Source organism: Pinus tabuliformis, chromosome 5_2, assembly GCF_031772625.1.
Source record: "Pinus tabuliformis cultivar Carrire ecotype Pingquan chromosome 5_2, CPIR1, whole genome shotgun sequence".
Classification (NCBI taxonomy): domain Eukaryota; kingdom Viridiplantae; phylum Streptophyta; class Pinopsida; order Pinales; family Pinaceae; genus Pinus; species Pinus tabuliformis.
The window spans coordinates 1,109,132,314-1,109,159,859 of NC_142306.1; the positions used below are offsets into that span (position 1 = coordinate 1,109,132,314).

General features: G+C 33.0%; 1 protein-coding gene and 1 long non-coding RNA gene across 5 annotated transcripts; one reads left to right on the plus strand and one right to left on the minus strand.

Moving 5' to 3' along the window:
- Window positions 1-15,342: 15,342 nt before the first annotated feature.
- LOC149163107 (cinnamoyl-CoA reductase 1-like) lies at window positions 15,343-19,671 on the minus strand. 2 transcript variants are annotated; one of them, XM_089437536.1, is made up of 7 exons: window positions 19,525-19,671; window positions 19,156-19,284; window positions 18,194-18,366; window positions 17,287-17,472; window positions 16,957-17,119; window positions 15,813-15,999; window positions 15,343-15,625 (listed from the first exon to the last, which is right to left on the minus strand). In XM_089437536.1, exons 2-7 carry the CDS (start codon window positions 19,262-19,264, stop codon window positions 15,481-15,483), a joined length of 963 nt encoding a protein of 320 aa, XP_089293662.1. In that variant the 5' UTR covers window positions 19,265-19,284; window positions 19,525-19,671; the 3' UTR covers window positions 15,343-15,480. The 2 variants fall into 2 exon arrangements, with proteins under 2 accessions (XP_089293662.1, XP_089293663.1); XM_089437537.1 differs by having other exon boundaries at window positions 19,496-19,611.
- A 279-nt stretch (window positions 19,672-19,950) lies between these two features.
- On the plus strand, window positions 19,951-27,320 carry LOC149163108 (uncharacterized). Of its 3 annotated transcripts, XR_016261628.1 has the most exons (5): window positions 19,951-20,319; window positions 23,722-24,736; window positions 24,836-26,533; window positions 26,630-27,036; window positions 27,135-27,320. It is a non-coding gene; the product is annotated as an uncharacterized LOC149163108 (long non-coding RNA). The 3 variants fall into 3 exon arrangements; XR_016261627.1 differs by having other exon boundaries at window positions 24,836-27,036; XR_016261626.1 differs by lacking the exons at window positions 23,722-24,736; window positions 24,836-26,533; window positions 26,630-27,036.
- The last annotated feature ends 226 nt before the right edge of the window (window positions 27,321-27,546 follow it).

Genomic DNA, 27,546 nt, shown 5'->3' on the forward strand with positions numbered 1-27,546 from the left:
GGAGGAAGAAGAAGAAGATGTACCAATTTTTCAAGAACACAAAGAAAGAAGAAAGAAGAACATCTTGGCATTGTCACATCATCATGCAATCCAGGTCATTAGTGTCATGGTTATGTCTTATCACAAGTCATCATATGCCACATCATTATTGTGGATTATGTAATTTCCTATTCAAAATTCATTGTAAAGTGGAAGTCCAAATGATACATTCATAATATGAAGAGTCATGTAAAGTCGAAAGAGTCACAAGGAAGGTGAAGAGTCACCACTTGGTTATATATACACCCTCATTGTATGAGCAAAGGAATTTTTACCTTGGCTCCTCCCGCAAGGCATTAGAGATATAAAGCAGTTCTTTTAAGGGGAAAGGAGTGGCTCCAATGCTCCACTATTGGAGCTAGTGATGTTCATTTTATACATGTGTCTTGGAACTTTTACTTAATAATAGAAGGCTTCATGGACAACACGTTCTTCATGCATGGATTATGAATATTTGTAAGGTTGTTTTGCAGATGTTTGTATTTCATGTTTGCTTTCATCTATACTAAAGTAGTTGAACTATTTCGGTTATTTTAGTACTCTTCTTATTGTGAATGTGTTGTAATGGTTGTTATTTTTGTCCCATCCTTGTAGACTATTATGTAGGATACTAGACAAATCTTTCTCACCGATTGATTGTAATGACCGTCGCATAATTTGTGGACTATTCTGTTGGATGTTAGACGGATCCTTCTTGATTGTGTGTGTCTCTACTAGGGTGGTACTATTACCTCTATCTTAGAGGCTCACTTTACTCTTTCCCTCCAAAGTAGAATAAATTTGACACACCTACAACCAAACACTCACTAGGCAAAATTTCTTGCTTTTCGAAGGCACACATGCATTCCTCTCTCTTGTTAACAGTTAGAGCCAAGGAAAATCTATAAGAATACATGGCATCAGGAAGAAACTTCGGATGGGGATTCTAATCCAAATGGTGTGAGGTCTAATTGGGACTTGACATTGGGGAGACCCCTTAGTGGACGAATTTCTTGCACCATCAACACAACCCCAATCTATGATTAGGTGGTACGTGGAAGTCCCTAACGTGGTTCGTATTATGAATATGTTATTATGTGTCATTCTTTAATGAGATCAATGATTAAAAGTTCATATTTAATTTGTTGATTATGTGAAAGGTTTGTCATGGCTCCATTCTGGTTAAATTCTTATTACATGCATGATATATATATATATATATATATATATATATATGAAGTTCTCTTGTTATTGATATTTCTCATGGTTGATAGGCTCTTGGATGATTTATATGGTTGCATGAGATAATATGTGTTTATTGCAGCTAGTATGAGAGGGAAACAAGCCTTCTTGGTGAACATTATGATAAAACTTATGAAACAGTGAAAACTATGTATTCATGCTTCACAGGTACCATAGTGACAAAGTGTTTGTATAAATGATTCACATGTGTTGGGCATGCTTGAGAAAGAACTGAGCCTAAGAACAAAACATAAATACTTTTACTTATCATTGACAGAAATTTGGAGAATTTTGGGCAACTGGCCTATAGGCTAGCCCTAAAATTCTAGAACAAGGTTTGTGGTCGCACCCTCAGAGCTAGGAAATTTCAGCTCTAGCCACACTGAGGATGGGTTATCCAGTAGTTGGAGGCCTCTGGTCGCTCTGACAGACCTACATGTGTGTGGCTTGGTTGTAATCTAGGTTAATGGTTAGTCACAACTCAGGGAAAATGGTCACTAGTGAAAATAGAATGACAATAGTTGTGATCATGCACCCTTATGTGTTGGAGTACGTTTTGAAAAGTGACCCCATTTCCATAACTACATCTTGTAAGTTGGGTTATGCATTATAACTCTCAGTTTATGTTTACCTTGGTAAGTTGAAAAAGTAGGTAAATGTGGGGTGGAGTGTTACATAGGGGTTTTTTCAAGGTATTGAATCCCTTAATGCATTCGAAAATGCACTTAGAAAAATGGAAATTTGTAATTTAACCAACCACTACTTAATCATATCTCAGTGATGATTACTATAAAAGGTTAAAAAAGTAGAATGTCTAGACTTGTTCATTTCTTAAGGGGAAATTCCTTTCCAAGTTTTCATCATTCATCAATTCCCTATAAAACATTGCCATTTATCATTGCTCTATAGTGTATTACACCCACCACATATCATTGATAGGAATGATCCATAGGGATTTTATTAGTGGATGTTTGATGAACTATTGCATCACAGTTACCCACCTTCAACCTGCTACACTCTCCTTCTACTTAATGTAACATGTTTGATGAATTTTCTATTTGAATATCTAGGATTTTCCCCCATTATGGGGGAATAATGGAAAATTGGCCATTCCAAAACATTCCAAAAGGAAAAGATATAGGTGGACTTCATACTTGTCGAATAAAATTATGTATTTTTTATTTGCATAATTTTCCCTTCATGGGAAAATTATTATTATTTGATTTATTTTCTTAGCCACCGTATTTATTCTTACTATCTTAATGCTCACATTTATGAAAATAACTAAAATATTAAAAATGAAAGGGCAAGAAAATGAACACACCATACACAAAAATGAACACAAGATATATTGTGAGAATCCTAATGTGGTAGATAATCCAACTAGAAGACGAGGCCTATGCTCTACTCTATTTTCTTTAGTTATCAAAAGGAAAATACCAGTAAAGGGAACTTAATATGGAGTTTTTGATGACACTATTTTTCAAATGATTACCACAAAGACTTCGACATCATCACTATGCCCTCATATTCCACTATATAGATGCTCTACTCAAATATGGAACAAGGATAATCATAAAAGAATGGAAAGACTTTGTCTCTTCTTAATGGCCCAATATTTAACTTACTCTGATAGTTGTCTAACGTTAGGGTTTTCACATACCTCAGCCCTCAATTAGTGCAAGGATTTTGGACCTTCTTGAATCTTCTTTAAATTCCACATGTGGTTAACCTCACATGTGAGTAATGGGGATCGACATGGCATCCACTCGATCAATATGATTGGTTAAAAAGGTATTTCAACTTGTGGGAGGCATAAATTCTATATTTGAACTTTGATTGAGGTTATTTTCATAGTATTAGAAGGATTTCGATGTGTAGGACAATATTGAGGGTTGTGAGCTATGTAAAAATAAAATTGACCCAAATAATTACAATTTGATACCTCAAAATGGCTTTGGCAGGTTCCAAACCCTAGATATCTAAAGTAAGACTTACCATTAAAATGGGCCCTGAAATCCAATTCCTACAATTTTTCTAGAAAGAAGTATCAAGATAGATAAAAAATTAGATAATGATCCATTCTACGTCATACCTCCCAATTTGGGGAGGCTTTTGGTCCCCATAAGCTTTTGCTAAATGAATTGAGGAAAAGTTTCCTTTATCTTCTCCATAGAGTACCTTCTTAGAAGCTGCCCTTTCAACTTGATCTACAAAATCTCATGCTACCCTTTGTTGGTGGTTTTATACTTCTTTCGAAAAACTATATATTCTACCAATTTTGTTAAAGAATTTGGTGTTAAGTTTTCTATGTTAGGTACAATTGTCTCCTCAATTTCTTGATCCAATGTAGAAGGATCATAGAGTTTCATATTTTCCACATTCATTACTTAGTAGATGTGCATAAATGGGGGTAGAATGAGATTGTAGTAATTATCGCACACCTTCTCGAATACTTCAAAATTACCACACTACATATCCTTAATCTTCTTACTATGGGTTATCAGTTTATTTGTCACCCTTAGGGTTGGAAAAGAAACTAGATTTAACTCACTATAGTTGGGGGTTGAGATGCCACTCCCAAGTCCCTGAAAATATTTAGTTTCATGCCCCATCACTCCTTATCTAATATGAATTTTTGGGGAGCTTATAGTCTAGTTTCAAATCTATAAATCATGAATTCATATTTTTATTAAAAAGGGAGCTTGATAGATATGTAACTAACAAAGTCAAACCTAGTTAAAGTTGAATCCATCAACCAGACACCTTATATGAAGGAAATAGGAAGGGAGTGAACGCTGAGAAGGAGAGGTCTCAAAATTGTCCTCATTCCATGTAATGGTTTTTACTAATGGAATCCTTCATCTCTCTCTCTCTCTCTTCATATTTTTGTGATGTACTTAATTCGTGAATTTTTATCAATGCTCTTGTGATTAGTTTCATGATGGATTGATATGTTTTCTATCCTCCTCGCTTAACATTCAATCCTTAGGGATATTAGCTCCCAAGATCCGGATCATTCATATCAGAGTATGTTACCACCATGGGAACTAGGGTTTGAAGCATTTTTTGGTATCAAAGTTTTACAACAATCTCCAAGCTTTTTTTCCACATCTTTCAAGTATATTTTATAGGCCATACACTATAAGTATCATAGATGGTCCACAAATATTACAACAACATTCTTACATGGATTCACTATATCCAACATTTTTTAAAGTTTATAAATTTTTAGTTTCCATACCACCTAGAAAAGTTCTTGACCTTTACAACAACCCTTGTTACTTTACAAACCCTTGGTTCCCTGTGTGTCTCTTTACACTTTTTGTTCTTACATTCATTGTTTTTGTAGATTTATACAACCTTGACATAGCTTACAAAATATATGTATGCAACATCTAGAAGCTTGAGTGACCTCATTTCAACGATTCCTCAGCTTCCCCATAGTGGTATGGCCATTAGAGGAAATTTTAGCCTAAAAGTGCCCATGAAAATTTCACATATATAATATGTAAACAAATCAAAATCCTTTAAATTTAAAAAGAGGTACATGTAAATATTTTGGAGGGAAATTTAAAACTACTTTTTTTAATTGTATTTTTGGCTTACCTCCTTATAGGTTTACTCAAAATTCAAGTGTAAACACTCATTAAATGCTAAATTAAATTCCACATCGAACAAGTACCCATTATGCATACTTTTGAGTAGACCCACAATGGTAAAAATTGAAGATACATTAAAAAACATGTTCAACTCATTTTTCTAATGTATCTTGAATTTTAATCAATGTCAGTCTTCTAAAAATTATGCATAATGAGTACTCGTTTGGTGTGGAATTTAATTTTCCATCCAACAAGTGTCTACACTTAAAATTTGAGTAAACCTATAAGGCAATAGTAAAAAATACAATTAAAAAAAGTAGTTTTATTATTTTCCCTCCAAAATTCATAACTTTTATTTTATTGTTTTCCTATTATTTCATTATTTTTCCTTAAGAGGTCACTTTTAGGCTGAAATTTCCTATGATGCACCATATAAGCACTATCATGGATGGAACATAGAGAAATAACTTTTAGAAAAATATATGTAGGTGTCATGACCTCTGAAGAGCATTTAAAAGGGTATATAATAGCTCATTTTAATTCTTTTTTGTTAGCTCAAGTGGTTTTTTTTTACAGAATGAGGCTTATGGATTCAAACCTAATTACAATTGAATCCATCATTAGGACAACGTATAAGAAGGAAATAGGAAGGGAGTGAAGGTTGGGAATGTGAGGTCCCAAAAGTAGACTCATTGCATGGGGGCTTCACTGATGAAGCGATACCATATCACATTCATTCATATTAGGAGATAAAAAATGAGGAAAATATAAATAATATATTAACCATATAATAGGGGCTAAAAGGGTTTTTTTTTTATGTTATATTATAATATATATGTGATAGGGAATTTTTTATTCCATTTTTTGGCCATACCCAATTCCTAATATGAAAGTGATTGTAGTTTTATTATTTTTCCTCCAAAATTCATAACCTTTATTTTATTATTTTCCTATTTTTTATTATTTTTTCATAAGAGGTCACTTTTAGGCTGAAATTTCCTATGATGCACCATATAAGCACTATCATGGATGGAACGTAGAGAAATAACCTTTAGAAAAATTTATGTAGGTGTCATGACCTCTGAAGAGCATTTAAAAGGGTATATAATAGCTCATTTTAATTCTTTTTTGTTAGCTCAAGTGGTTTTTTTTAACAGAATGTGGCTTATGGATTCGACCTAATTACAATTGAATCCATCATTAGGAAAACGTATAAGAAGGAAATAGGAAGGGAGTGAAGGTTGGGAAGGTGAGGTCCCAAAAGTAGACTCATTGCATGGGGGCTTCACTAATGAAGCAATAACATATCACGTTCATTCATATTGGGGGATAAAAAATGAGGAAAATATAAAATAATATATTAACCATATAATAGGGGCTAAAAGGGTTTTTTTTATGTTATATATATATATATATATATATATATATATATATATATATATATGACAGGGAATTTTTTATTCCATTTTTTGGCCAGGCGGAGGAAAAAAAAATTGGCGTGGGATGGAGAAATAGAGGTATTAAGAGCAGGAATATTTTTTCCTCTTTGCACCATTGTTGTTGTTGTCTGCTCTGCGAATTGGCCTCCTAAACCATTTTTCTATTCACTTTCAGCTTAATCATTGTTGGAGTGGTATCAGATGCAACTTTGCTCTTCGCTCGTCAATATGATGCCAATATGAAAGAAATCACAGAATTTCAACAAAAGGAGACGAGCTCTTTTCAAGATACAATGAAGTTCAAGAGAGCTTCGATAAAATGGGCTACATGAGAATCTTCTTAGAGGTGTCTATGCCTATGGGTTTGAGACACCGTTTATGATTCAATAAAGGGGAAGAATGTTGTTTTACAAGGGCCTTGATGTGGTATAACAGGCCCAATCTAGAATGGATAGGACAATGACTTTCAGTTCTAGAATTCTGCAGCAACTCAACTATGTCTTGATGGGTTTCGGCCCCCACCCAAGATATTTCACAACAAATCTAAAAGGTCATAAGCGCTCTCTTGGATTACTTGTAGTTCCTACATAGTTGGAACTAGTGTTTATGATGGTCAACATATACTCGTGAGTGGATTTCATGTTGTTGTTGGAACCCCGAGCTGTGTGTTTGACATGTTACATAGGAACTCTCTTTGCCCTGATTACATCAAGATGTTTGTGTTGGATGAAGCCGATGAAATTCTTTCCAAGGGTTTCAAGGACCAGATCTATGATTTTTACTTTATTATTTTTTTAGGAGTAGGGAAGATTTCTTGAAGAGCAAAGCAGAGGAACGATGGTTGTGGAAGAAATCACTGAGCGAGTTGGAAACATGGATGTAAATGATGTTCACAAGAAGAACAGGTTTCAAGAATCCAATACCAAGAAATCACTCTTCTTCTATGTCAACCTCGCCAAGGTATGTAACCCACCACCCTTTATTGATGGCTTATGTGGACTTTATTTTCTTCACACCCACTGATATTATGGCCTTTGTGTTTTTTCCATGTCTACTATCCAGTGGATTTTTATTATGTTTTTTGTATCCATTACGTTGTCTCAATTTTAGAGTTGCGTGACATTCTGTCTACAAAACCTAGGGGTTTTTTTAGGGATTTAGGTTTTTCATCTATAGTGTCTCATATGGTGAAAGAATCAAAGTGTTTATGTGTGTATTTGGGTTGTACAATGAAGTATTTACATTGACGTTTTTATTTTTTGTTCTCACCATAGATAATTATGTTTAGGGAAAAGTTGTCATAGGTCGACACTAATAAATATACCAGTTTTAGTCGCTTAGAAAGGCCTAAGTTGAATCTACAACATTTTCCATTTTGTTGAATTTCTACTTATATTTATAAATTGTTACATTCAATTTGGATGGGTAAAGTATTAAATCGATTTAAAATGAGGATAGGACAATAATTAATCCTATGACCTATCTGTTGTAGATGGGATGCTATATTACTAAGCTAAATACACTATTACATAATGAATATTGTGAATGGTTTTCTTCAATAGGCCCTTGTGAAGCCTCTTGGCTCAGACCTTCAAGTTTCTACCAACCAACCTGTCCCATGGAAAACCTACGAGTTAAACATAGGACCTAGTCCTAACCAGTAGACATCTCTCTCTTTGAGCTACATACTATTTTATTTATGCACAAAATGGTTTGATATCGAGGTGTGGGTTGTCATTTCCAACATAAAGGATGCAAAGTGTCAGATATATATATTTCTGTAACACACCCATCCTTATCAAATTCAATAACCAGAGGTAGTTATGATACTAATATGATTTCCAATGTACAGTCATGGAAATGGGATATGAAGTTTTCACTTCTTTTTTTCCTCATCTAGCATAGAATGGTTTATCCAACTAGGAATCCTGAAATAATGGTGAGAATTTCTTGTTGTATGTAGACTTTAGTCATTCCACTTTATTGGGATTCCTTCTTTTAAATGCCATTGGATGGTAATTTTGCATCAAAACTTCTCCTGTTACTTGAAGCATCACATTCAATTGCAAAAGTCTTTGAAAAGTCTAGAGTTTCCAATACAGGTGCATTGGACATAATTTCCTTTAAGGCTTCAAAACACTTTTATTCCTTATCATCCCATTGGAGTGAGTTATTTTTTAAAAGGTTTGTTAGGGGTGTTGTTACATGAGCATAGTTTTGAATAAACCTTTGATAGTATCAAGTCAACCCAAAAAATCTTGTTTATTTTATGATGGTAGTTGGTTTGGGCCATTCTTTTATAACCTTGATCTTATTAGGATCTACCTTTACTCCTTCCTTCGATATTGTGTGCCTGGGTACTCTACTTGTTCCTTCCCAAAGGTGCATTTGGACATATTTACATAAAATTGTTATCCTTCTAATATAGTGAGAACACACTCCAGATGTTGTAGATGCTCCTTCGATGTTTTACTATAGACTAGAATATCATCAAATAAAACTAGCACAAACTTTCTTAAATATGGTCGAAATACCTCATTCATGGTAGCCTCGAAGGTTGTTGGCGCATTAGTTAACCCAAAAGGCATTACCTTAAACTCGTAATGACTATCCTCTAATCTTATTCTAATTTGGTAATATTTGGATCTCAAGTCCAATTTTGAAAAATATTTGGCTTAATGAAGTTTACTAGCATTTCGTTTATGAAGGGAATATGGAACTTGTTCTTAATCGTTCTCTTTTTCAATCCTCTATAATATACACATAACCTAAATGATCCATCCTTATTTCGGACTAGAACCACTGGAGCAACGTAAGAGCTTCTACATTTTGTGATGATGTAACACTTTAAAATATCCTGGACTAATATTTCGATTTCATTTTTTTTATGATGTTGATATCTATATGGCTTGATGTTGACAAGGTTTGATCCCAACTTTACTTCGATTATGTGCTCAACTTCTCTTTTAGGAGGCATTTGTAGTGGAAGATCTTAGAATACCTTCCTGTGCTTTTGAATTAACTCTTGAACTTCAGGTGGTTCTTCATTAATCAATTTCAAAGCCAACATGTCTATCTGATGATTTCGGATCAACTTCATCATCTGGTAAGATGATACAATTTGATTTTGAGGTGGTTGAAAACCACATTACTTATATTTCTACCCTTCCCATCTATAAATTTCTTTTTACGGTTGTTGGAGTAAGTCCCTAAGGTTTGTAGCCACTTGATACCTAGGACCACATCCACTCCTCCAAGCAGTAAAATGTAGAATGGGGATTCTAGATTGTAGTCTTGAATATGAAATTTGACCTCATGGCATTTTCCTTCTTTTTAGATTTTTTTTCCATCTGCTACAATCACTTTCATATTAGGAATTGGGTATGTGAAGATGTTGAGTCTTTTTGCAATATTTGAGTCTAAAAAATTATGAGTGCTTCCTGCATCTGTTAGAACCATTACATTTCTCTTTTTGATATGTCCTTTTAACTTTAACACCTGGAGCTGAGATATTCCTGTCATAGCTGATAACGATACTTGTGAAATAAATTAAACAAATTCTTTTGGTAGAAATCACATGAGAGAATTTTCATTTTCATTTTCATGGTAGCCTGGAAGGTTACCATGAAAATATACTTCATGGTAGATACTTGTGAAATATTTTCATTTTCTGATTCTGGGGAAAATTGTTGAGAATCTTTGACTTTTTCTATGTTTGATTCTTCACTATCTGAGTCATTGGTTGTTTCACATTTATACGAGTTTTTGGCATCCTTTCCTTTAAAACATTTTTGTCTAGGATCCCATTTTTTGCCACAATGTTTGCATTTACCCTCTTTTATTCTTTGCACCTCCATATTAAATTTTCCTCCTTCACATAGATGTCGCGAAACATACCTTGTATTCTCCACGTCATAAGTTTGGGAAAACTTTCGTCTTGAATATACTCTTTCAACTTTTGGCAATTGTATTCCTTCGAACTTATTTTCTACGACTTTTGCTTTATGTCTGACTTCTTCTAGAGATGTGATGTAATGAAGATTAAGTTCATTATGGATATATGGTTTAATTCGAGTGAGGTATGATTGAATAAGGCATTTTTTTGATATTCTAGGTACTCATGTAGCTATAGTTTCCCATTCTCAAGTATGTTGTTCCACATCTCCTTTTTGTTGTAACCTAGTGAGTGTCCTGAAGACTTATTTTTCTTTGACACCCTAGAAATTAAAAAAAAAAAATCTCTTAATTTCCTCCAACTGATAGCATGTGTCGATTTCTTCCACCACATATGCTAATTGTATGCTTCACCTTCCAATTGCATGGGTGCATGCTTGATTTTTTCATTGTCATTTTCAATATTGTCAATCTCAAAACACTCCTCTGCCTTATTGAACCATGCTACACTGTGTATCTCATTACCATCAAATTTGGACAGTTTAAGTTTGTCTCTACATTGATATGTGGCAATTGGTGGAGTGAAGAAGGGGATTTGGGTTGAGATATACAATTTTTGAAAATTCGTGATACTATTTTGTGAATTGGATATGAAAGATGCATGTGGAGATTCAAGGATATGATCTGAGTCTGATGGGTTTGATGTATTTGAAGAATCTGGTAGTTGAGTAGCTCATTATTCTGAATTTGCAAATCATCTGTAATATTCAACTTATGAAGATCAGGTTCAACATCCCTCTTGCTCGAGTGAGATTCTGATCAACCTTATCTGAAAGGGTTGTGTGGTCCCTTTGAAGGCCATCATAATTTTGTTGGAGTTGATTCCCTATTCTCTTTGATATACCCTGGAGCTTCTTAATGTCGTCGTCTTTTTCGTTGAGCCTATTCTCAAGGTTTTATCAAATTTTTACTAAAGTTGCTCATCGACATTGTTTGAGTGTGTGGTGGTGTATAGTGCTCCAGCTTAACTTGCTTCCTTAACTTGAACCTGCATATATATACATATATATTATAAATTTAACTATATAATAACTATGTAGTAGTGAATTATATCAGTTAATATATAATTCCACTATGAATGATACAACACGGGGGAAAAAAGGTTGAATTGAAGAACATTTTGATTGAAGGATAAAAGAATAATGTTATGAATTGCCTGTGATGTCAAAAATATTGTGGTGGGAATACAAGTGGTTGGCACTGACGAAAGTTTTCCGAGAATGAACAAAGAACAAAATGTGATGATCAAACAATGGAGACAAGGTGTGGATGTAAGGGCACAACACTAACAGGTCAACACTGTCTGGCCACTGCGGGAGCAATGTTGGAAGAATGGTGTGGCGGCTTGGAGAGGCAACAACAAAACAGGGAATGTGGTGATGTGCATAGAGAACGAATGGACAATGAAGAGAAGAATGGAACCGGTGTAAATCAACGGTCGAGGTAGGTGTTTTGGAAGGCAATAATCTGTAGCGTGTGGGCAATTTAAGGAGGACAACTTACTATGCACCAAGGAGCGAACTTGCTTTAATACCAGATGAAGTAAACAACTTCAATTAATAAGAAATAATATAAGTAATTTATTATATGAAAATTAAAGGATGATTTTTACAAAGAGAGCCCCTGGCTTAAATATAAGTAATTTATTATATGAAAATTAAAGGATGGTTTCTACAAAGAGGGCCTCTGGCTTAAATATGGCCTTGGGTTCCTTTTCGTGAAGGGGCATGATCTTTTGATTGTGCCCTTCTTCATAATTTGACCATAATTACACATATTTCATTTTTTACACAACATAATTAAGAGAGAATGTAACATGCAAAAGAAAAAAAATCTTATTTTTAACATGACATAAAGTGGAGGATGAAGTTTCATCATGTTAGGATGAAGAATTTAACTGCTTATGAGTGATGTGAATAACGAGGCCCATCAAAATAGAATATTTTCATCTCTTTATCAAAAAGAGTATAAAATTACTAGAAGTGTCATCTCTTAGACACTTTTTTCCAAAGAAAGAAACACAATTTCTTCAAAGAATGAAAATCACAATCTTTAGGGGTTTTCTACACTCTGCAAAAACAACAAAAAGGTTTGTGTTTTTTCTTCTTTCAAAAGATTGCCTCACATCCTGTGATGTCAATAACTCTTGCTATTAAGCTTTTGTAAAAAGTTTCCTTTCACATTTCCAACCAAAATGTGGGCTTTTAGCTATTTCAAAAAAGTATGACCACATCACATCTTCTGATTGATACCTATCCGTGTTACAAATTTACATAAAAACTTTTGATAAAAATATCAACATAACTACCTTGCAAACCTAAAACATAACAATAAAAAATATGGTTTGAAATTAGAAAAGGAAATAAGACACTCAGAAGTTTATGAGGGAGGAGACTGGGACTCCCTCCCTAACCTCCTCCACAACCATAATGCATGCAATCAATAATTTTCTTTATTTTCACATCTTTCCATCCTTCCTATTCAACTCCTTGTATACATGTGTAAAGGAAAATGTCACAAAGGTGTTAATTTCACCATTCCAACAACCTAGGTAAATTAATTCCTTATGATTTCCTTATTGAAAAAATAATATAGATTGAATTATTCAACTCATAAAATAATATATAATTGTTGGAAATAACTGAAAATAAAAAATCAACAAAATCTACAAGAAATCAATCTCTAAAATAAAAGAATTGCTTTCCCTTCAAATATCTTTTTTTCATTAAAATTACTTCAAGCTTACAAGGGTTCCCAAGCTCAGAAAATAGCCCATTAAGAAAACAATAAAATATTACAATGAAACCTAGATGTTTTAATGTAGTGTACAACCTATATAACCCTGTCAAAACATGCTATCAAAATCCTCCTGCTGCTACTCAAATCTATCCCAAACTACTGTTATTGAAATCTATTCCAAACTATTGCTATTGAAATCTATCCCAAAAATTGTACATCCAACATTCTCTTTTGTTGGGTTGTTCAACCTCCTAAAGTTTCCTTTACACTTCTTGTGCACAAACCCTTCAATTTCTAAGAGTCGGGTTAAACTCATTTGTGTTTCTCACATTGTTTCCTCTTCTCTTTTGGACTTGCACGCCGAATAAAAATCATTTATTACTCCCTTACTTGTGCTTTTCTAACACTATCTTTTCTTTCACTTCATTTATCTTTTGTAACATTGAGTTAGATGACCAAATCTTCATAACCCTAAACTCTCAATGATATTAGGTTGAAATTAAATCTCAATCGATAGTGGAGATTACATCTAAATCACTAATGTATATACTTTACATTTTATTAGATAATAATTAACTTTTAATAATAAAAAAATCACCTTAATAAGAACTTTAATTAAAGTGTCCACGACGCCTTGTATAGACAGTGATCAAGTGTTCTGTTAAGGAAATCCTTGATGTGAAGCCACCGGTTCAATTCCCCACCCTGATTGGGGTGATATATTGGACATGATGATGATGTAGTCCAACCAAACTTACAAAAAAATAACTTTAATTAAAGTGAATTACAAAATAGAAAATACCTTTTTGAATGACTTCCTCATGTTTGACACTAAACCTATGTGAAAGTTCTTATTTAGTGCTACAAACATCAACAAAAAGATTATACTATTCCCTTTAGATTATCTCCCATTGGATTGAGTGGGAAATTGTGTAGTTGAGATATTCAAAATATCCAATTGATTACCCAAGAGGAGTCTCCATATATTTTAACATGTTTTGAGTTCCTTCTAAAGCACATTTTAGTAATAATCTTAGTGCCATGAATTCAACATAAAAATTGGAATCTACTCCTAATCACCTCTTAAACTTGTAAATATTTTTTATCTATTGCTAATTATTGAGTTCATTCTTATATAATTAACCTCATATACTTCCTCCCCCAAAATGGATGAATTGAAAACCCACCTCCATCTTTGGTGATCTCTACATGTACTAATTCCTAATGGTGAATACCATGCTCAAGTTTATTTGTGTATGATCTACTAGTTATGAGAAATAAGGATCACATTGTAGGTAAACATGTGTCACACAAACCACTCTTCATTTAAAAAAAACTAAATAAAACAAAGTTAATAAAATTTCTACGAGTGGGAACAATAATCAACTTTAATTACAACTTGATATGCAAAAATTTTCCTTCAATTAATTGGCGACATAATAGATAGTCATTTAGCACAATTTTACCATGAAGTGCTCAATTTTGATTGGAATGTCATGTAAATGGAAAGGCTCAAATTTTCCCATCAATAATAAAGATATAATGTCTCTATAATAAAGATATAAGCTACCATGTAGAAGTAAATGATTATGTATAATGAAGATACATAGCACTGCCTAGTAACATAATGGAATTAGTTCATGATGATCAATATGATAAGTTATAAGTCTTGATGGGTAACCCAAGTGGTTGAAGCCACCATGCGCAAGTATTTGGCCCTCTAACATGAGGCGTGGGTTCAATTATCCTTAGGTCCATCATGGTCAAACTTTGTTGTTGACTTGGTTGGGTGTGTGGCCCCTATTGGGTGGGCCCACCTAGGGAATATTACGAGGAAAAAAAAGGCATTTCTCTAAAACAATAACAATGTGCACACTAATAAAGATAGACACAAATTTGTATTCATTCTATTATGTGCACCATGAAGGAATTTCCCATTTAATTTGGTCAATGAAGGTAAGAATGTGAATAGAAGACACATTTGAACCACCCACAAACAATTACCTTAAAGCAAAGAAACTATAATGATGATTTAGAAAGCAATCTATATGAGTCATTGACAGTGAAAAAATCTAATCACTAATCAATGAGCAATGACCTAATGCTATTTTTATGTTTTGAATTGTTTTGGACTTGATTTTCAATCCTCAACACAATAATTTTATTTTTTTTATTTTTATAAATATTTATCATTAACTAAATTAAAACTAAAAATGAAACAAAATTTAATGAGGTTAGAAAATATAGGAAAATTCAAGTCATTATTTTATATTTATTAGTTTACAATATTAATAATATAGAGAAAAATATTTTAGCAATAATAATATATAAAAAAAAATTCCAAATAATTATTTAAAGAAATCATCAATCATTAGATGATATCATATAATTTTTATAGCTTAAAACTTACCAAAAATGTTTAGTATGCATAAACAAAGTTCCATATTGAAAATTATCTAGGAAAGCATTTGCCTATTCTATGCTCACTAAACCAAAAGGCCTTTCTCATGCAGTGTGGAAACACAATCTTTAATTATCCCTTCCATCGATGTGAATTGAAGCCCAAGGTCAGATAATTTTTTTGGTGGATTCCCAACGCGTACCAAGCCTGGTTGTGTGACACTTGTAAACCTATAAAAACATTTAAGAACCCATGTAAGTCAGACAGAAATGACATGAAATTGTAAGCTATAAGACTTATAAACTAGAAATCTAATTATCTTTAGCAAGAATAAATAATCATGAAATCTCAAATAACTTTAAAACAATAACTTTAATAGAAGGATACTTTGTTCTTTGAGGGAGATTTAGAGATTACTTGTGCACATTATATTCTGGATATAGTTTTGCAGTCAACTCAGCAAAATCGCTCCAATGGGCTATAGTCTCAACACAAAGGTGCCTCCCACAGGCTGAAGGTGTTTCATATAGTAGTATTTGGGCTTTCGCAATATCCTTTACATGTGCACAACCCATAAAAAAATTTCGATATTCTTCATTGTTCCCTACAACATAACCATTGCGATAAGATATAAGGTAATATTTTATTATTAATAAAATGGAAACCAATTTTTAAAAGGAATTTCTTAATTCTTGTTCAAAAATCTTAATTAGTTTTACTCATGATAGTCATGAAAGCAAAGACACATTTTATGCCCATTTCCATTATCATTTTTAAAATCATATAATAGGAATATTGATTATCTTATTAAGAAGCAATTCATACTTCAAAATCCATGTAAACAAACCAAAATGTATTTTACACTACTTTTCTAGAAAAAACAAAGAAAAAAACATTCCTTCCTAATTATACAACAATAATTCTATGAGCAAAAGCCATTCCTTAAATCAAAATGATTCCTTAATTTATTTAAATAGTAATATGAAATTGCCCATAAACACTAACAAGGATCACTATGAAAATAGACTTAAAGTAACCAAAACAAAACTCTAAACACTAAGTAGGTAGTTCAAGATCACATAAAAAAGTTGACTCTGTAACAAAGTTGAGTAAGTGATCATAAATAAACTTCTATAATCACATTTTTTTAAGTAACTAAAAAAAATGGAACCTAAACACTAAGTGGATAATTCAAGATCACAGACAAAAATTGTCTCCATAACAAAGTTGAGTAAATGACAATAAATGAAACTTTTATAATAACAAATTGAGTAAATGACAATAAATGAAACTTGTATAATAACATTCTTTTAAAATTTGAATGTTAGATAATTAAATATTTTTAACAATTTAATATAAATATAAAAAAACAAAACAATAAACCTGTCAAGTGACCATAAATAAATAAAACTCTTGAAGTGACCTTCATTTTATAATGTATAAATATAATTAAAACCTAGGAATTTAATAAAAATACCCAAATTTATCACTTCACCAAACACTAAAATCTAACACATACAAATTTATTTATAAAACCTTTTGAACTTTTGCCTATCCATACCTTGAAGGAGTTTGACGATCATGGCCATGCTGGCATTCATATCAGGTGGCAAGATCGGCCCCAAGGCAGTCCCCGGGTTTATGGCAACTACATCCAAACCCTTCTCCTTGGAAAATTCCCAAGCTGCCTTTTCAGCCAATGTTTTTGCAACTGTATACCAAATCTGCATTCAACCCAATTTTATCAAAAGGATGGTTTAATACTAAATATCAAAAGGATGGGTTAATACTAATTGCTGCAACTAAGAAGAAATGCTTAAGAACTAAGAAATCCAAGAGACTGATTTACTTCATCCATTTATGAATCAATATATTGAAAAGAAATGCTCACTCCATTCTCTCTGCAGTAATCCAGATCTGTCCAGCAGTTCTCATCCAACGGCTTGCCTGCAGGCCATTTGGGGTTTGGAATTATAGCAGAAATCGAAGAGGTCAACACCACACGCCTCACTTTGGCTTTGTGAGCTGCTTCCAGCACGTTTATTGTGCCCTTAATGCCTGGATCCAGCAGTTGCTTCTGCAATGTTAAATCCAGCCAAGCAATCAGCCATCTTAAGGTAATTAGTATACCAAAAAAGTAGCAGCTGCTTCTGCATGTTAAAAACCCAGATAAGCAAACAGCCATTTTAAAGTAACTAATGTTCCAAAAAACTAAACTAAATTCCTGTAACAAGACAATTCATTGCAGGTTACAGTCCTACTCACTGGGTTACAGTTATAACAAAGCACTATCCATCAATGTCAAAATCTGGCTTTGTTAGAACCCAAATCCCAATTAAATGCTTGTATTTGACTGGGATTCCTATTTCCAACCCCATAGCATTATAAATGCTTGTTGACAAGCAAGGGAAATAGCGCTCGCCCTCTCTCTCCAGTGAACAAATGGATGGAGCGTGAAGAGAGAGGGCGAGCGCTGTTTCCCTTGCTTGTCAACCCCATTTATAATGCTATAAGGTTGGAAGCTGCATTTATAATGCTATAGGATTGGAAATAGCATTCCCACTGACATATTACACATATTACAGTCCTACTCACTGGACTACACTATCCATCAATGTCAAAATCTGGCTTTGTTAGAACCCAAATCCGAATTAAATGCTTGTATTTGACATGTTACAGTCCTACTCACTGGGCTACAGTAAAATCAAAGCACCGGCCAAAATATGGCTCTGTTAGAACCCAAATCCCAATTAAATGATTTTAAAAAAAACCATTGGAATGGTTGTTATACTACTGACTTGGGGATCTGCAACTGCGTCAATAGTATTGGGCATGGCTAAATGAAAAACACCAGCACAGCCATCAATGGCATCTTGGATAGACGAATAATCCATCAAATCCATTTTAAATAACTTCAGCTTCTCTTTTGCTCCTTCCATTGCCTCTAGATGCTTAGTCTCCTTCCAGTTTCCTGCAAACAGTGGTAGTCCATTAAAAAGCAGAATTTAATACAGAGGCTTAAAGAAAGAAAAAAAAAATCTCAAATTAAGTGGAGCCTAAGCTGATTCTAGTTTCAATGTTGGATGATAAAACAATTTGCCATGCTATCACACCAAAATCTTGGTCAAAACTTAGATGCTTCATGAGAGATTAATTTTCCCATTTTTTTTCCTTGAAATTTAAGATTAAATTGTAATCACATATAATAAAAACTCAACTCTACACAACCAACTAATTAACTAAATTGTAATCACATATAATAAAAACTCAACTCTACACAACCAACTAATTAACTGACATAATAAATCACACAAATTATTTTCCCAATTTTTTTTCTTGAAATTTAAGATTAAATTGTAATCACATATAATAAAAACTCAACTCTACACAACCAACTAATTAACTGACATAATAAATCACACAAATTATTTTAGATAATAAACTTATTCACTGGGAATTTTAATATATATATATATATATATATATATATAAATTTCCCGTGAATAAGTTTATTATCAAAAAGAATTTGACAAAGACCTTGAATGAAACATACGACAAAAATAACCAGATGAACCCTCAAATCTGTTTACAGAAAATCCAAAGACTTCACAATTAAAATTAACCTATCATAAAAATTATATATTATATAACAATATTTTTATTATCTTATCAACTCATTAAACAAAAATGTCAGAAACATTATATTCTTTTCAATATTTAAACTAATTTTACAAATCTGTGTACACAACAATTCATTTACCAAGATCTTGAACGGTGGCATGCACAGAATAACCACGTTCCAACAACAAACGAACGACCCACGATCCAATGAATCCACTGGCTCCCGTTACACACACCGTTTCCCCCATTTTCAGAGCAGATCAGACCTCTGCAAATCCGAAGAACACAAATAAAAAACAAGTAAATTTAATTATAGAAAATATATATAGATATTTTAACGTTTATGAAGCTAAAAATAACCTTAAAAATATATATATAGATATTTTAACGTCTATGAAGCTAAAAATAACCTTAAAACTATATATATAAATATTTTAATGTCCATGAAAGCTGCTGCACACATTGGAATCTAAACCTACCTGCACCCAAATTTGCAGGTTTACTTTACCTTATCAGGAATTCCCCCGTTTCAGTAAGGAATGGAGATGAGTGAGGCAACTGGAAGGCCGGTATTTAACATGGGATTTACGCAAAAAAAATTGATAATTTTCGAAGTGCCCGTGACTGTTTGCCCAATAAAAAACCGCCACAATAATCACGTACTCGGGGTCCCGTCACCATGGACAGTTACAGGGACCCGGTTAAATAATTTTCGAAGTGCCCGTGACTGTTTGCCCAATAAAAAACCGCCACAGTAATTACGTACTCGGGTCCCGTCACCATGGACAGTTACAGGGACCGGGGCCACTTTCCTATGTGAAGCCAACGACACCAGTACAGAGAAGTGTTTGAAGAAAACACGATACCTCACAGAAACCAACCACCTGTTACACTGAAAATTAGACCAGGCAGCGAGGTACACATAGTTCACAGTGACGGCAAGCAATAGATCCCATGCTATTGGGCCATTAATGCCGCCTCTTAGCATGGGATCCATCATCCATGTCGCCTCTTAGCATGGGATCCATGTCATACCCATCCCCCTATGGCGTAAATGCAATGCCCGCCCGAGATTTCTGGCTTTCCGAGATTTTCGGCTTTTCAATACGATTGAGATCGCCTGACATTTCCGGCGCCGCAAATCTACCACGCTATAAATTTCCCGCCGTTTGATAGCTGAATTCGGGGCCTTTTAAATAACAGCGAAATGGCGAAATCATGGTATCCATTTCGGCAACCATTTCTGCGTCGGCGTTTTGAAACCAGGGTCCATTTCTGCGTCTGCGTCTGCGTTTTGAAACAGGTAAGTTTATTCTGTTAGCATGGATTTAAATTTCAGGGTTTATACACGGTTTAAATTTCAGGGTTTATACACGATTTAAATTTCGGAAAGGGACTGCGTGCCAGGTTTATAAGAGCCTCGGAGGCTGTTAAGTTGCCCAAGTTGCCCAAACCTATCATGTTTTTTTGCTTTTTAACCTGCCATGAAAATTTTAATGCATATTTCTACTGTGAGACATAGCTCAGAAACTATTTTATCCAAATTATGTCTCACAAACTATTTTATCCAAATTAATTAAATATTTTTAATAAGATTTTTAATATAATTAATTTATTTCTAATTTTGTTCCTTTGTGCGAGAATTAGTCTTTATGATAAATCAAATTTTATTAGGAGGAAATGCGAATGAAAATCATCGGACGAATCAGTTTCATGACTTAAAGATCTGACTTAGTGATGCAATGTTTTAAAGATCTGACTTTTTTAACTGATAAATTACTTTCAGAAATCATAAGTTTTATTATTTAAATTAGATTTTTATGTGCATATATAAATTAGTTAGGGCTTGCGTCGGCCATAAGCCAATTTTCTGGTATTATACACCAAGAAACTGCGCGGTCACTGACCCTTCTTCATATGAATGTAAGAAAGATTGTTATTAAATCGCCAGGGTAGCGGCACGGGTTTTTTTTCTCCATTTGGCATTACTGTTAATTTTGAGTTAAAAAAATTAATGTTTTCGAAACCCAGTGAAAGTTTAAGGGTTTCTACCTCTGTGTAAATTTATATAAAATCGACACAGTACGCTCCATGTTTATTACTGGGGTATTCTTGATGTGATTCATTTGTTATTATTTACTGGTGAATTTTTCTTGGGTTGTAACCCTGACGGTTAATTTTTTAGGAAGGAATTTTTTTTCACTACCTATCTTTACGGTAATTCACTTATATTCAGATACCAATTTACCATTGCATTTTACAAGAAGTTTATGTAATTGAGTCGTTTGGATAATTCGGTGCTTCTTACTCTTTTTGCGGTATATGAAATGTATTTCCATCTTTCTGCTTATATTATATGGATTAATTTTTGCTCCAATTAACTTATATTGGGAGACCATTAGATTGTTCTTTACCTGTAAGTAGCCTCTACTATTTGTGTGTTTATACTAATTACTCCTTTACCGGATCCTTGTAATGGTGAACTATTTGTCAATTTTTTGTCAATTTTCTAAGACTTACCTTTCCATGTTGTTTAGGACTTACTCCATGGAACCATAGGTCTAACTTGCCCATAAAATTAATAGAGTCAGTTTTATTTTTAATTTATTTTTTAATTGATAACAGATTATGCATGATCTTTAATGCAATTCCACTTTTAACATTATTTAATCGGCAACAATCATGCTCATCTTTAAAAATTTCCAATTTTTATATATTTGTTTTATATTGGAATGTTTCTTAAAATATAATTAATTTATGTTTTTATATGAGATCTAATTTTGGTTGGAAAATAGAATTTATATCTTCTATATAAGAAGTAATTGGTTAGAAAATAATTAAAATAATAAATTACTTGCAAGAATTTTATAAAAGTTTAATATTCAAATTATAAGAATGAAAAATCAAATCATGTTTGGATCATCATTAGTAACCCTAAAACTAAAGCCATATAAATGACCACATAAATGACCCATGCGACGGATTCCAAAGCAACATCGATAAAGAACAACTCTATGTGATGAAGTGCTAAGTTTCTAAAGTTAAGTTTTTGTAATCTATGTTGATGAAGTGGTAAGTTTCTAAATTTAGAACTAATTATAATTATTATGATTTATCTTCAAAACTTTTTGCAGTAATTACATTGAAGAAGTTTTGTGAAGTTTTTTTTAGAACTAATTATAATTATTATGATTCATCTTCAAGACAAGATAAATCTTATTGATTAATTCGTAAGTTAGGGACAAAACTTTTCTTATATGATTACTGCAGAAATGAAATTTTTTTTGGTTTGCTAATGAAACTTATGAACAAAATTTTTATTATGATATGAAATTTTTTTGAAATGATAAATTCACTTAAGGAGATAAAGTTATAAGTTAATGACTTACAAATATATGTAGAGTAATAGATTTTTTTGGTGGACTATCAATAAATTATTTTTTTAGTATCCAAATTTTATCTACCCATAATGATGTAAGCTAAACAAATAACCCTAAGTAATGTAAGTTTTTACTTATTCAAGATATAATTTTGTTTTTTTAATTGAACACTACATATTTGTGAATGAAAGTTTATAGCTAGCCTCTTAAGAGAAACGAAGTGTGACATCGTTTTTAATTTGTTTTTTTATTTTTCACAAGTCACATAACTTAAGTGGTCCATAATCCACACATATTTTTTTACTAACCAAAGCATTTTTACTTCATTAGGAGTGGGACTTTGAACAAAGGGCATCAAGTTTCAAGAGCTTTTGTTCATAGTTTATTTGAGCTTACTTTTTCACACCATAAGTGAAGGAAGACACATAAAAGCAATCATAACTTGAACAAACTAAATTTCCCCACAGGGGCCATAAAATAATTTATTTTGTACAAATTGAAATATGTTCCGAAAATACTCTTGTTAATATCTAAATGGAAATTTTGTTATACTAAAATGGAAATAATTCACGTATTTGTCATTGAGATTTTGAAATTTGTTACCAAATGATATAAAACCGGTTATGGTTTATTAAGTTTTATGTCTTAGGAGCCAAATTAATGTTCTTAACATTTATTTATAAGTGGAGAAAGAAATACAACTAACACATTTTAATAAAAGCACACAGATATTGAATAAATAAATAACCTACTGAGTTCATCAAATGTACCGACAAAAGTAGGATTCTAATTCTTACAACTAGCCGCAAAGTTTATATCAATATATATCAAAGTAAAAAAAAATTACTTCCAAAGCTTGTGTTTTTGAAAAACAATATGTTTGATTAGAAAAGTTCAATGAAACTATTGCAACCATATAAATTAGATGACTAATAAATAATAGATATCAATTCATAATCAATAACAATAGACACTACTTTAGCATATCTCATTTTATTAAGATTTAAAAAAACATAAAACCCAACTAATCTATAATTGTATTTCCCTTCGACCCCTTCCACCTCAACCACTCATCACAAGTTGTACCATGAGACCAACATGGTGACACCACCTCCACAAAGACATCATATGTCATACATGGTTAGTCTAAATTTGCATGAAATCTATAAGTTGATTAATGACCCAAATATTACCTTTACCAAAGTGGTTTACCTGAAAAGTATAAAATAGTTACCTAAAAATGTGATTGCTATTCTTAGTGATATGCATTAATCAAGACCATAATATCTACTCAAACCAAATTATTTTCGATGCAATTTTTATAGGTATTTGAAGAATGAAGAAGTGGGAGAGGATTAATGAGTTGGAAGTTGAAGACCCGGAGGATATGATTGAATTTTCAGCAGAAGATTTAACATGGACAGAGATTAATGGGGACCAAGTTGCAATTATTCCATATTGTCGACTTGATGATTTTATAAGAGGAGAGGAATCGAGTGAACGGGCACCCACTCAATTTCTTCTTGCTTCTCAACGAAGTAAAAAAGCAGAGGATATCGGAAAAACATATTTTTCAACATATCTAGAGTACATGATGTGAGTCTTTATATCTTTTTTCAATATATGTATAATTCTTTTCAATATGCATAAATTTTATATCTAATTTGTTGTAATTGTTTTATATATAGTTATTGGTGTGCATATGGTCCGGAGTGCAACAACAGAATTATGAGTGCATCCTCAAATCAAAACAAAAAACACAATCAACGTGAAAGTATTAAAGTTGGTTGCCAATGTCACTTCATTGTGCGACGACTTCAACTTAGACCAGATGATGCTGTAATAATATATACTGCATGTAGGCATATTGATAAATCCAATGTTGTTTGTCATGGAAAAGATGCAATCGGTAGGCCTATGAGATTCAGTTATGCACCACATTTAACAAGGGATATGCGATCTATTGTCCAACATTTAATCCAAAGAGGTTTTAATCCCACTATGATATGGGATAAGTTCATCTCTGATGTGAAGGATGGATTCGGTGAGTTATACACAGGGACATCTCGAGATACATACATGACAAGACAAGATATATTAAACATTTACAATGATACCATAAGGCTAGAGTATGTTAAAGATCAAAGTGATCCAATCAGTGTAGAATGTTGGTATAAGGAACACACTGAGAGCTTTTTCTTCTACCAGAAACAAGATCTTGCTGAAAACATCCCTTTTATCATAGGCATACAGACAAAGTGGATGCGTTCAATGATGCTAAAATATTCTCACAACAATATAATCTCAATGGATTCAACATTTGGTACAAATAAGTACGGGGTGAGTACAAAATTACCCTAAATCTAATTCATTTATTCAACACCATTTTAATGCTTCTATCTTATATAAATATAATTATGTACTTTGTTTGTAATGTAGTATCAACTTTACACTTTAATGGTCTTCGACAAACATCACAATGGGGTTCCAGTAGCTTGGGTGATATCATCACGCAATACTATAGTTGATATTTGTAAATGGATGTCAACTCTCTTTGCCATTGGGAAGAAAGAGCAACCAGATTGGCATGTTAAAGCCTTCATTACAGATGATGCTACCGCTGAAATTGAAGCATTAAGGTGATGTGTTTATTCTTTTTATAAGAGACATAAAAATATTCTTAATGTATATTCTCTCTAAAAATTATGTTATTCCAGGTCTTCAATCAACTGTACAATATTATTATGTGTGTGGCATGTCCGTCGTGCATGGTTGAAGAATGTTGGAAACAAAGTCCAAGGAAGGGAAAACCAAATCCGAATTTTCCGTGCTTTAGGAGAAATCATGCACACATGTGCAGATGATGAATCTATAAAAAAGGCAGTTGAAAATTTATTTGAAGGATTCAGTGACCATACAAAGTTTTTGGAATATTTTAAAGCAACTTGGTTAGCCAACAACAAAATATGTAAGTTTCTTATAAGTGGCTTTAATGACTCCTTTTTGCATGTCATATGTATAGTTATTAATTCATAACCAATAAATTTATTTCTACAGATATGTGGGCAAAAGCGTACAGAAATTTTCCACATTCCAATCAAAATACAAATAATGCAATTGAGTCTTACCATCGGTATATCAAGCAGAGGTACCTAAGTGAGAAAAACAATGCATGCCATAGGCGGGTTGATTGGTTGATTTATGTGTTGTTGACAAAGGTTGTATTATATTACAATCATATGCAACGTTTAAAAGAAGCTGGTTTTGTACGACCCAGAAAAATTGAGGAACAGTTGAATTCATCCAAGTGTAGAGCTAACCAAATCCCAAATGAAGATTGTGTGCCTGATGAAAAGAGTAACAACGATTATTGGGTTCGTAGCCAAAATAACAATACTCGTGATATTTGGTACAATGTCATATATAAAGATTCCACTCTACACTTTTGTAATTGCAAGTGGGCCTTAAATGGAAACATCTGTAAACATGTATTGAAAGTTGAGATGTTGGCAAGTAACATTAGCTTGGGTGAAAATGTATTCCCTAATGTCACTAATCCTACTACAGAAATTCCTAGAATTTTATTTGATTTGAATGAGTCGCCTATATTGGGCCCAGAAATCCAAACAGAGCTTCTACCATGCTTTGATTCTCCTCCCATTCTAAATTATCATAATGAAACAAGCAATGATAATTTAGATAATTTCTCATATAATGTTGAAACAACCAATGTACGACCAGATAGTGCATTATTTGAAGATGATGAGATGAAACGTGTTAACTCATCAACTCATGAGAAATTGAGATCCATAATACCTACAAATTTGGAACAGGCATATGCATTAAACAACTTGGTAGACAAAGTATGTCAAGAATACAACAAAATGTTTTTCAATACTATAACTCCATCCAAGATCACTACCAAGAGAAAACATAGTTTCTTGAGCCCAGTCAATAAGAAAAGGTGTTTTGGTCACAAGTCAAATGCAGGGAAAGATAAACTACAATTTGAAAGGGTTGGACGAGTTCGTGCAAAAAAAAAGAGCATGAATGAACAGCTGGAGTTGTCTTCTCAACGACAAAGAACTGTGGACCACATGCCTGAGTTAGTGCAACATTCTATTATACACAAAAATGGTAAATCTGATGTTATGCATTTTTTCATGTGAAATATGATATACTATCATTTGCAATGCATAGGCATAACTATATGAACTTTTTTTGTTGTTACAGTTGACAGGCCAACTTGTCGACTCCAATTATTTGATGAGCATGTCGATGAAAGAAACTATAGCATTGGGAGCACTTCTCCAATCAGTACTTCTCCCATGCCTATAACTGACTCCCCAAACCTTTCCCAATTCCCACCCCTCCCCTTTAACCATCCGCCCTTCTCATTGTTCCAATCATCCACCCTCAACATTCCAATTTCCCCCCCTAGGGTGATCGCTCGCCCTAGGGTTATTCCCACTATCGTACAACCAATAGGGATGTATCATCGCCCCAACCCACTACATTTTTCCAATTTTTCTCCCACCATGCCTTTATCCATCACCCCTGAACCATGCCTATATCCATCACCAAGTGCTCCACCATCTACCCAGGAAGGGTAGTCTTCTCCATTGCCTTAGATCTTCATGGTGAGAATGAGTAGTTGACCAAAAACTTATCATTAATTAATGAAATTGATTATATGCATTTTGGATTTTGGAACTAATTGGTTATTGAATTTTTGCAGCAATATCACTTTGGAAATGCACTTGGGAGTGCCAAGAGTGGCGATGGTGACTTATACACCCAATTTCTAGATCAGTCATGAGGCGGCATTTCCATAATGTCATTCATGGGCATGAACTTCCATTATCTATGTTGGGAATGAAGTTCCATTTTGTAGAAAAGAAAAATGTATAACTAGACAAATTTGGAATACAAATACATGAATTTGAACTTGTGTGTATGACAATGTCTTCATTGACTTTTAAATTCATGATGTGGATTTGATGTTATATTCTATCAATGTTACATCAGGTTTGAGGAATGTAGTTAGAATGGATTTATTTGTTTCATGTACAAGTTATCAAGTTTGCAAGTTAAGTTACTTTTATATTTATATCTTACTCAATGTTGCACGCATGAAAAAACATATCATT

Bases quoted from the DNA above. Each gene is read 5' to 3' on its own strand.
- LOC149163107 (XM_089437536.1), bottom strand. From the start codon at position 19,264: ATGGGGGAAACGGTGTGTGTAACGGGAGCCAGTGGATTCATTGGATCG. The intron at 18,367-19,155 runs GTAAATGAATTG...CACTGTTTGCAG, and splicing joins TGCCACCGTTCAAGATCTTG to GAAACTGGAAGGAGACTAAG. The intron at 15,626-15,812 runs GTAATCTCTAAA...ATGTTTTTATAG, and splicing joins CCAGAATATAATGTGCACAA to GTTTACAAGTGTCACACAAC.